The 12328-nt window shown below is 37.9% G+C and overlaps 1 protein-coding gene across 1 annotated transcript in view; it reads left to right on the top strand.

Moving 5' to 3' along the window:
• Window positions 1–11380, top strand: part of LOC142363521 (androgen-induced gene 1 protein-like) — a 56075-nt gene extending 44695 nt beyond the window's left edge. Inside the window, exons 3-5 of the mRNA XM_075438476.1 lie at window positions 8493–8575; window positions 10088–10195; window positions 11276–11380. Coding sequence (XP_075294591.1) covers window positions 8493–8575; window positions 10088–10195; window positions 11276–11287 — 203 coding nt within the window. The 3' untranslated portion in view covers window positions 11288–11380. The remainder of the gene's footprint in view (window positions 1–8492; window positions 8576–10087; window positions 10196–11275) is intronic.
• The last annotated feature ends 948 nt before the right edge of the window (window positions 11381–12328 follow it).

Below are 12328 nucleotides of genomic sequence, written 5' to 3'. Positions count from 1 at the left end.
AGCTCTGTGTGTGGGCGTAAAGAAATGACACGACTGGGTTTCAAACCATTACACTGAAGATTTGCAAACAGTTAAAAAAAAACCCACAACCCCATCAGGCATAAATGAAAAATAATTACTTTTTTTCTTCTATATCTTTCTAAGGTTTGTGTTTTGGTTTTTTTTAACTTAACAGATGTAATCCAGTCAAGTTTCTCCTTCAGCCTCTAAATTAAAAAAGGTAAATTAAGTATTTAGGAAGGGGTTTGATTTTACATAGTGAACATTTTGTTATGATTTTTACTACTGTTTTTTAATTAACCTACAAGAGCTTGTATTCCAAAAGGCATCCACATTTCCCCAGTAAAAGTCTTCAGAGGACATCTATATTTCTGCCTTTGAACATGCTAAATAGGTACCCAGATCTTGGTAGCACCAGCAGCGTGGTGCGATAGACATAGCAGCTGCTCCACAACCGGCCAGGTAGGAAATTGTAGCCCATGACTATTCCTTTGAATATTCCATAAAACACAGCCAAGAAAAAATGGGACATCCTGGCAGCCCATTTTGGTTCAGCAGTCGAGCAAGGCATCAGGTTTACTGATCCAAATCGGACAGAAAACAGGCTTGAATATTTGTTGTAACTACTGGAGATAAAGGAGATCAACAGGAGGGAGGCAAAGGGGCTGTTCTCTGTAACATCATGGGGAATGAGAGGAAAATGCTATTTAAGCTAGAATACAATTGCTGGCACAAGAGCAGGAGAATAGGAATGGTTATGAATACACTGTTGTTGGGGGGGACAGGTGCAAGGATTTTGTCAGGCAAGTGGGAATGCTTCTGAAACATATTTTTGACCACAAAGAGTGAAATGGAGACAAAACAGTTTTAGAAAGGAGCTTGAAGACTTCAAGGAACCTTTATGACTCAGCTACTCCGCGATAGTAAGGGCCCAGTGCTTGTTAAATATGTATCTTCATGTATGTATGAAAGAGGACATTCAGCCTGAAAATCGTGTGCCCAGATGCAAGGCATACGCATTCTGGAGTGTACTGGTTTAGGTGTGTGTTTTTTCAAATATTCAAATGAGCCCCAAATCAAACAGAATTTCTACTGCATTTGATATTCTGCTGACAATAAAAAGCAGGTCAGCTGGATACCTAGGCAGAGGGGGATGGGGAAGAGAGGAGACACTGCACGATGCCCATCTTGCTCTTTAGCGCAGGGTGTCACTGGCAGTTCTTCACCCCATCTCCTGGCCACAGCGTGAGGGCTCCCGGTGTGGAGGATCCAGAGCTGAATGCCACAGAGCTCAGCGTGTGAGTGAAAACAGCAAGACTGGACTTGAGAAATTCTGACTACTGACCCCAGCCTTTAACAAAGCATCTGATAGAGGTAGTTAAACAATGAATCACACTACGGTGAATGAAAAACGATACTCAGTTCTATATCTAGCTGGTAAAACTGTCAAAGAGATATTACTGCGAATACACAGAAGTACAGGCTGACTTGGTATTAAGTGGCATCTGGCTACTAACCACAGCAGAAGCTTAAATTCTTCTTTCATGTATAAACTAACAGCTGAGGTCAGCTCCAGGAAAATTTTGCCAAAAGTGTCTGTGACCTCAGCTGATACAGAAAAGTGCATGTTTAGAGAGAAAAGAAAAATGGCTTCCAGCAGGGTAACATTCATGCAGAGTGAGTGCAATTGTACAACATGATGTAGATTGCAAACTGAAATCACATAAATCAATTCAGTAAAACTGGTAATCTTCCTAGCATTGTAATTTTTTGTGTGTGTGTATAGAAGTAAAACAGACTGGTTTTTACCTTTTTTATTACTTTGTCTTTCTCTAAATTAATCTTTGTGTACTGTTTGCTCAATTAAGACACTTTTTTGCCCAGTTAACCACTGTGTGTTATTAATGAGTAGTATCACCTGAATCTTTTACTATAATTCATATTTTTAAAAAGATACTAATTCAAATTTTCTTGACCCAGTTTGAGAAGCGCAGTAAAAAAATACATAGCCTGAAGCAGTTACTCTGAAAGGTATATGTAGCTCATTTTTGTCTCAGTATGTCATGGACAACTCTGTATAGTGACTCTGTAGTAGTCATATTTCAAAGTCACTGCAGCATTCATCATTTCTGCCATGGTACTGGCCACTTTGCTGCAGACAAAGTAACATCTGTAATGTCTAAATGCACCTAATCCTCCTCTGAGGACTAATCCCCATGAAGAATCATTACATAATATTGCTGTTGGTTATCACAAATAGCAATATTTCTTTTATAGATGTGAACTGTTTGAGTGTACAGAATTCCTGGCTGCCTACACAACGTTCCTTTGACCAAAGGCGTATTTCCACCATAGTACTTAACATGATTTTTTTTCCCCCCCGAAGATCACAGCTCTGTAAATTGACAGAATCTTTTAAAGCAAGTATTAAAAATCCAGAAAAAAATGAATATAAACAAATATTCAAAGCAGGAGGAAGGAATGCCTTCTAGTAAATTGGACAGCCAACTATTATCTTCATATCAATACTGCATAACAACTACTAAGATTCATATGACACTTTTGTATATTTTGTCGAGACAGCAAGAACTGCCACTGTGAAGAGGAGTAACCTCACATATTGGTCAGGCCATACCAAGAAGTCCAAGAGAAAAGAACTTGACGACAAAAATGTGCTTGAACAGCAAAAGGGAGAGACACAGCTTCATTAGAAGCAAACATGGATCTACTTGCCAAAGAAAAGCCAGTACAAGGAAAAAAACTAAAACACAAGGCAAAAGTAATAGATCCCATAGGGAAAAGACTAAAAGTGCTGCGGAGAAAATGCTGAGGCAATCAGAAGAATGAAAAGGTTCAGCTGGTTGTGCATACAACCTAAGTGTTTTACTGAGAAATGTATCACTTCTATAAAGTGCTTGGGTTATTTTCACACCCCAACAGCAGGGCTGTACATGTAGACACTCACCCGAAGGACAAGGGGAGAAAAAAGCTAGCCTTAAATCATCTTCCATTAAAATCCCGTAGACTTTTTTCCAAATTTAGATTTAATGTGTTTTAGGTAAGGTTCTAAATGCTGAATCATCATAAAGGATTGATTTGAGGTTTTATTTGGTTTGTTTTTTTAATATTAATTTAGCATAGACAGGTCTGGTAAAGGACTGTTTTGTGGATTAATGCACAAAGATAGTCTATAACCCAAGAAAAAACTTAGATGTTTGAGAGAAAAAGCAGATGTGTGAGTCTACCTTTGCTTCTAAAGTACCAGGTGATAGGGTGGTAATGGAGAGAGCTCCAAGTACTCCTCCTCACTGAAGTCATGCTTTTGCTGACAGTTAAAAGGTTAAAAAGTGGAGAATGATATGGTGCCTCTTCTACAAAATAGATGTTTTGCAGGAGGACTATCAAGGGTCTTTCCAGGTCTTTTAAACTGGTGGGGTAATGAGCTATAGAATTTTTAGGCATATCACATCATAAATATGAGTAATTACGATTATGATGCACTTAAAAGCACTGAAGCTTTCTGAGGAACAGTTGCTTCAACTCAAAAAGTCAGCAAGGTTAGCTGTTTTTTACACATACACAAACTAGAGTGTAGTCATACAAAATTTCCATCTGTTTCTTATTTGTCATAGACAAACAGATAACGCTAGAGCTTCTGATAGTATTCAGAAATGTTCTAAAAACAACCAGCTACACTAACTTTAATGTACTTTACAGAAAATTGGCCTAGAATTTGACAGAGTCATTGATCATTTGAACGAACTTTCAGATCAATGCCAAAAACACTAGAAGGAAGCACCAATGACTGGAGCTGTAGAAACACAGCGTTCCCATCACCGTGACCCCAGAGCAGTACCAGTCACTGGTGAACCCATGTTCCACACCATTCAGCTAACTCAACTGTATATTTTTATTTTCTTGATCGGCTCCTATGTACTTGTGTTTTTTCTCAACATGTTGTCAAGGAAACGCTACATTCTTGTAGCTTAGTATCCAGTTCTTTATTGCTATAGACAAAACAATTTAGGATTTTGAACTGATTGGTATACTTTCCTTCCCACTATGAAGGGACGCTCTTAATACCATAAGCTGGATAGAGCTGAAAGAAGATCCTTTTTTGAAGATTTAGTTCTTCCAAAATGCCTATGGGAAATTTGCCAATGAACTGTTCTATTTATTAATTTTATTAAATTATTTTACACATCAATATTCTATTATGCTGTATGCTATCCACTGGAAAACAGCCCTGTAATATTACTGGTGTCCTCTGTCACAATTCCTCTCTTTGAGAGGAATTTTCTCAAATTGTCTTTGAACAATGTCAAGTTCCTCTGACAAAAATATTTTTGGATATTTTGAGAGGTGCCAGCTAAATTTCGAGTGATAATAATTAAGTTAAAGTTGCACACTCCTTGTATCCCTTTCTGTGTCATAATATTACCTAATATTTATATAGTTTTTCACTGGGAAAAGAGGTACTCTATATATATATGTACACAGAATTTAGGATGCACTCCAGGCAACAACTGCTCTTCAACACCTGGGTGTGAAACAGTAGTGTCCACTCTGCCCATGGGCAGCTTTCTGTAGAGCACGCTGGTCACCTCCACACTGCAAAGCACTGGGTCAGCCTTGGGGTTGGCACCTACTGTTTACGTCCCACAGCTGTTGTCCAAAAAGTTCTTTCAGCATGCTGTATGCAACCCTCATCTGCTCCATGCATGCCACAACAGCGTTCCAGTTCTCATCACAGGCTTTGACATGCCATTGTAGTTCTTACCCTCATGAAGGTGACCAGTGGAACATACAGAATGCCTCATGCTACTAGATAACTTCAATAGAAAGACAGGCAGGGGTCGTGTGGAAAGAGTGCTTGCAGCTTCCTGGCAGAGTGAAGTATATTACTGCACTGGACTTGGAGTTCAGTTGTGTGTCATGGTAAAAGGTATTTCTGTCAGTCTCTCCTTTGGGTTTCATGGAGCTATGCTTTCATCTGTTGTCAAGGAAACACCAGGGTTTTTTCCCCCTTGCTCATTAATGTCTGCATTTTTGTTTCCATAGCTACAAAGGAACCTTAGTGTTTTAAAATAGCAGTAATTGGATTACCATGACTTTTTGTAATTTATTGACACCACTAATGGCTCCCATTTTCAAAAGCAGACACCAAAACTGTATCAGCAGTTTTTCAGCTATTAACATTTGTTATCTCCTTGTCCTGAAATACTGGGTACATGCTAAGAAAAGTCTTCAGCATCCACTCACTGCACCCAGTCTCAGACTCTATACATGGTAAAGTCATTGCGTTCTTAACAGGAATGGGCAATCTGTTGTTAGATTTAAATGCGGTTTTCTGTCCCTGCTAGTAAGTTACATGCAGAACTGTGGATATTTAGTCTGTTTGTTCTTCTGTTACAAGTTACTAAAGATTCCTTAAATAACCACAGTGAAAGGTGACAGTTAACTTTTAATTGGAAGTTTCCCTGACTGTGCTTTGCTTCTAAAGTACCAGGTGATAGGGTGGTAATGAAGAGAGCTCCAACTACTCTGTACGGAATGAGCGTCTATTTGGCACAAGCTGAATTTTCAAACACCTGTCCCAAAATGCCTTCATCTTGGCAGAAAATATGAGCTGAAATGACTGAAAATAGTCTGCTTTTTAGTTGTGTGAGTTTTAATTTCTGATGGGCACCTGCAAAGGAGTGCAGAGTTTCTACTGTGAATCTGCTAGGCGTTAACCCCAATATCTAGCATATTACTGATCCTTTGAAAATTTGACCCCAGAAGAATAATCTGGGGGGATTTTTTACAGCCAGATAGCTAGCACACTCTGCATACAGTAACATGGAAAAAGCACAAAGAATTGAGAGCACCAGTGTTGCTGAGAACTGGTATTACTTAGCAGGGGCACAACCCCTGTTTACTGAAGACACAACCTGAAACTCGTAGACAGGCTGATCGGTGTGTCTGTCTGTCTGTGTCTGCACACTCCTACCGTGCTGAAATTGTTACCACACCATCTTCTAACACTTCTAATTTATTTGTTACGATTTACTTGCTATTTGAAGTGTCTACAAAGCACCTTCAATGCATAATCTGTACTTTTACCCTTCCTTTCCGGCATCTCCAGTTCCTCCTGCCCTCAGCCTCAGCACGGCTTGTCCCATATCCCCTGAGGAGGAGGCATCCCCCCCACGTCGTGGCTGCCTGGCCAAGCAGCGGGCCGGGCAGAAAGGAACCAAATTCACCGTATGGACTTGTACCAGTGGTGTCACCACTCGGGGGTTCTGCACGCCGTCTGCTGAGTCCCAGTCAGTAGACATATACCAGTCTCACAGTCTAACTTGATTAAAATTAACCAACAGTTTAAAAAGTTGTAAGAGGAGGACAGACAGAATGACTAGATAGCCCCTATTTCTTTAGGAAAACAAGCTAAAGAGTCACCAACCTAAAACCTTTACAATCTGGGTATAAGAAAAAGGTGACAACAAGTGGCTAGACACAGATAAGTATAAGCAAGGAAGTGCCTTTAATCTAAAATATTAGTTCCTAATTTTCATAATGGATTTCTGTGCATCCTGGAGGCTGAGACATTCTATTACCATAGAAACAGTACCCTGTGTCATTGTGGACCTTACAGTAGATGTGTGCTGTTATGGAAACAGTCATCTTAACAGCTGTCCTCATGTTACATATTTCAATTACTGTGTTTGTAAAGATCCATTACTAAATGATCCTTTCAGGATTCATTTTAATAAAAACTATGTCTCTGCAATATTTAGCAATTTAATAAACACTTCAAGGCTGCTCCAAATTAAAAATACAGCATTAGAACAAAATGTATATTAAAATCAATAATTACATATCTTTCCAAATCTCTAGCATTTGCAAAGGTTTGGAGAAAAAGATGGTCTGTCCACCCCAACAATCATTAGTAAAACTACTTCAGGAAAGTGAATTTTTAAGCCATGTATTCTGTGCAAGGACTCCTTTGTGTACACATCATGTAGGCATGCATGCATGGAAATGAAAGAAAAAACATAAGAATGTTCAGTGAGAAAATGTAGCTTAGTTGACTGAAATGGGAACTGTGAATTCTTAAATTTTAATTCAAGATGAACTATTCTTTGGCTTGGAAAAGCCATCTAAGACAGATCTTGAAAAAGATACATGAGAGCTGGAAACTCAACTCCCACTAATTTTTTCCTGGGAACTGAGTCCTTACCTGATCCTAGAGCTTTGAGAAAATCTCCTCAGCATTTTCCTATTTGTAGCATCTGAGATACTACTGCTTACTTATTTCACTAGAGTTCTGGAGGCTATTTATTAACTTTTTAATAAAGCCATTGAAGAATCTATGACACAATTATAAGTTTTATTTGAGTTAGTGGTCATTCAACACTTAACTTGTCAGATGTAAATAGTTTCCTATTTTATTAGGAAATTATATTAATTACACTATTTAGTTACTACAATTTAAGACTGTAAATCCACACTTTTTATCTTTTATGTCTTTATCTTTTTTTTTAATCATCCGTACCAAGAAGGTTATATCCTACCTCTTTATTCCTACACAAAATACTAGTTATTACAGCTTGTAATGGGAACATTTCCTAACACTGAAAATCTGAAAAGATACCAACTACAGATAGCATTTTAACATGTATAAACAAAACACAATGAATTCACTGGTAAAATTCAAGTACCTCCACTGAGCTTCAGGGAAGCAGGAAAACAAAAACCACTCAGCAACGTGTCAGTTTTGAAACGCAGCTGATTTCCCCTCTCAAGGCCAGTGATGCAATGATACCTCAGCAATATTCTTATCACCCTTTAAATGGAGAAATGTTTTTCTTATGTCCTGCTGATGTAGCCTTGAATTTGACTCTTTAGACACTATTTCTTTCCTAAACCAAACTACTAAAGACCATCTCCTTGAATTCAGCTTAAAGAACATTAAAAATTAGTCCATGCAGCCTCCACGCCCAATAAAGATTTTCAAACTGGAACTGGCCCTGCCGAGGGCACAGCTGTGACTGTCTGCAGCCTGAGAGCGCAGCCACAGAAAGGAGGGGCTGGCGGAGCTGGCGCAGCTCATGGGCCAACACCAAACTCGCAGGAAAACTCTCAGTCGGTGGGAAACTTGTTGGCATTCCACTTTCAGGATATGTAACGGGCCAATTAAGATGGCGGCACAGAAAGTGATATTTTTTTTCCTTCAAAATATTTACAGCCTCTCTAATATTAGTAAATAAATGTGCCAAAGCCTGGAAAATGTTTCAGTAGATTGAAGTCAAGTGAAAGGGAATGTCAGTTATTTTCAGGACAAGCAATTGCTAGGTGTGTTCACATTTTTGCCTTGGAAAATCAGTACAGCAAAAATCAAGTACTGAAAAGAATTATCTTTTTCTTAGCATTTTCTTTAACTGCTTAGATTCTTCAAGCTTTGTTTTTTGGGATATATGTTGTAATTTATTTCGTTCTTATATTCACAGCTGCCAAAGAGAAGAGTTCATTATCCAGATTGTTACCTGCAAAAGATTCCATCTCCGCAGCGCTGGTATTCCCCATTGGCCTGGTAAGTTGTCTCTATGAACTGTCAGAGCTCTCAGTGCTCTCTCATATGATTTCTGAAAAGACAGAATAAATTGATGTTCTCAATTTAACTAACAAAGCTGACAGGTATAATCCTATTTTGTTCATCTTCCAAAAACTTTGAGTCTTTTAGTGAGGCTAACAGTTGTTCTGCTCTCCATTTATAGCCATGTTTTTCAGAAAACAGATTCTCTGATATTTATTTTTTAGTATTTCAGTTTTTGGAATGCCTGCCTGTGCTGACTAGATTCTCTAAGAGGCAAGAACAAAATATAGTAATTAAAAAACAGACAACATACAGTAGTCTCAATATAGACTTTAAAAAAAAGACTACAAGCAGATGAGGTAGGAATTACTTTTTGAAGAAAGCTTTTTCCAGGTGAGCACAGAAGAGATTCAACACCTGAGGTTTGCCTAAGTCCTAATTCTGCAGATATTTTTTTTCACATTTTTGATCCTCACAATTATTTGAATAATCAGGTAAATAATTATTGAAGTAAAAAGAATATTCACCATCACTTTTCCAAAGAAGGGTCTTTCTTGAAGGTAGTTGTAATTAACCTTTGTTGAAATCCACACAGATCCCTTGTATGGGTGTTCAGATAGTTTTGAAAGTATTCCTCTAATTTTAAGTATATCAGCAAGGATTAAGATAAATATGACACATTTATAAAAGGACCAAACACTGATTTTGGAGTAACCAAATTAAATAAGTTTTAGTTGCTTCTGATACTGGGTTGTCTCCAAGTTCTGTGTTTAATGAAGCTTTGTGGAGGTTTTTTATTAATACCATAGTTCTACTTAGAACTCGCCTTGCCTGCTGCTTTCATTGCTAATCTATCTGGCAGCGTCAATCCCTGTTTGCGTCCATATGCTCAGGGGAGTGTTCAGCTGTTCCAACAGTATTTGTTTTTTCTGTTCCTATGATACTCATACCACTGTACATTTGGGAGCCCCTTACTTTAAAGATACATAGTATGCATATCTTGATTAAAAAGAAAAGCTGGTGTAGGTCCTATACACCTCATCTTACCTTTTTATAGACCTTGATTTCTAATAATTACTGATTTACAGTATTTTATGTGTTTCAGAGAGCTGCTGTATGCTTGGAAATTGTCACCTGTAGAAAGTGTATATATAAACTATTCTTATTTCTGAGCATGAAAAACACTAACCAAGAAGGTCGGACTCCAGTTTTGCCATCTTATTAATCAGGAACCTGCTGGAAAAACAATGTGTGTCCTATTCATTTCTTGCAGTAGAACTGATACAAATATTACTTACTTGTGCAGGAACTTGCAGTAGTTCTTAAATGACTCAAGTTTAGAGAAAAAAATAAATTGAGGCAGCTAGTAAGAAAGTGCTTTACTGTACACTATGCAAGAACTAGATATGAAAAATTGCATCTTAAATGGTTGTTTTGTGAGAAGCCTAGTCATTGTTAAAACTACTTTTTGCAAATATTTATTCATTTTTAAAATATTTTAAAATTCAGTTTGTGGCTGTTAACCTTTTTGGACTCTACACACATATAACAGAGAGCGTGTATATATATCCTGAAGAGATGGATGGCATTAATCCAAGCTGGCTTAATCATACTATGGTAAGTTTGATGCTTTTTCAGTGCTTTGAATTTAACATTTTTTTAATTTATACATGTTGTTTGTTCCTTTAATTATTGCTTTTGCTGGAACACTGAGTTGCAGACAGCTTAGTATACAGCTTAGTTTCAGCATCACGTTAAGTGTAGGTAGTATGATGACAAAAAAGCTTTTGTCTCCCAAAGTGCTCCCTAACTAATCATCACTAATGAAGCTGCACAAATTAATCACAAAAATGGGAGTGGAGGAAGGCCTAGAAGAGTCCAAGTTTCTGTACCTGGGTTCTGTATCTAAGAACTGTCGTGTGCACTGAACACTTTGCATCCTTGGCACAGAGGCAGGTGTAACCGCATGGAGGCACACAAGTGGATGGTTTCGCAGTTACACCACATGCACAGGTAGAAGTTAAGGCTGTGACGGCATTAACTTGGTATTCTTCGTGAAGTGCAACACTTCCAGTACTGTTCCGTAAATGTATTTGTAACAGCTCGTATGTTCCTGTAATACTTACTAAATTCTTAGACCGTCTTTAAATTGTTGCATAAATTTTACTCGGATTTTCTTAATCTGTATGTACCAGGCTTCTACAAGCCTGTTAAATGTGTTTGGCTTTGGATCAGGACAGTTCTAGAGAATGTAGTGAAGTTCTTTTGCAGAACTTCCAAGACTGTAAGTTTTCTCCAATATTCCTTTCATTTCCCTGCAGTGCTGTAATATTGCACAGTACCTAAAAAACCATGCGTAGCCTGTAGTAAGTGCCAGGCAGGGGTTACAGTACAGCGCAGACTCAGGCATTTTATCTAGCTGGACTCAGACACTCAATTTTGATCACACCATCTCGTTGCCTTCAATTTTGATTTTTCCTAAATGGAAATTTATTATTTTTATATTGATGAAGATTTTATGGAATCTGTTTATTAGTTTAAAGTGTTTATTAGAGAATACTATGAAAGAAAATACTTTTGTCCCAACTGTACATGAAAAGTATTCTGTTGCTTTATATGCATAGGAGATACTTGCATTATGTTTCCATCTTAAACTCCCCTATTGATTAACATTTTTTATTTGTTTCTCTTTTATAGCTTGTCCCTTAGGTTGCATGAAATAAACTCATGAAAAACCCTCAGAAGGCTACTTGGAAAAGATATGTGTTTTCGGTGAAGCTGTGAACAGGAAACTACCACTGGCCTGATAAGGTATCAAAACTTTTAAACTGTTGGAGTGCCTCATCCCCAGAAGCAGAAGGGCCATTTTCTAGGTAAATTTTTGACTGTCAGGCTAGCTTTTTCTCTGTGGATTGCCAGTTCCATCCAAACACCAGCATGGGAATTCCTGCTGTCAAGCCTAGCTGATAAGGTTGGGACTGAGCCTTGAGCTGCTGTTACTATTGAAGATCCAAGCACTGTAGTCCCAGAGATGAGGTCTTGTGCTCTGGATTGCTGAGACTGGATCCTCACCCTCCCAAAAAGTTGGCAAATACAATCCCAGAATCTACCTGTTCTGTGGCCCACAAAACTTTGAAGAAAAAATTATTTAATGGCTTGCCTTCATCATAGCTCTGTGGTCAGCTACTGACAGATGTAAGCTAGATGTGTCTCAAGACTGTTTGATTTATAATTAATCTGATAATTGTGATAGTTAAGATGTCAGCACTGATGACTAAATAGCCACTTTCATGCAGTAGTTTGGGTATGAAGAAATCTCAACTTTTATTTCCAGGTTGTGGTTTCTCTAACCCATGTCAGAAGATAACTGATCAAGTACAAGATTTCTGAAACAAAGAGCTTTATATACATTTTTGATACAGGAGCGAGGTTTGAAGATGATAAATGAATATATAACTCTATGTTTGTGATTTAGCATGCAGTATGGTATGACCACTACCTGTCATTGCTGGTTCTTCCAAAGTTTTACGTTACAAAGTTGCGTTCAACAAATGTTTGATAGCATGGTGTGTTTTTATGAGAAATATTATCATCTTCAGAATTAAACACGGATCATGTGTAGGGAAGAAACATGATTATTTCCAAACAACACAAAATTATCAGCAATTTCAAAGTACTTTAAAATATATAGGTTTGTCTTTAATTGTGCTGTTACTGTGCTTGCTCATGAGTTGTGGGAAATAACATGTG

The sequence above is a fragment of the Opisthocomus hoazin genome, chromosome 18 (genome assembly GCF_030867145.1).
Source record: "Opisthocomus hoazin isolate bOpiHoa1 chromosome 18, bOpiHoa1.hap1, whole genome shotgun sequence".
NCBI lineage: Eukaryota > Metazoa > Chordata > Aves > Opisthocomiformes > Opisthocomidae > Opisthocomus > Opisthocomus hoazin.
This window is presented reverse-complemented; position numbering and strand designations above follow the sequence as displayed.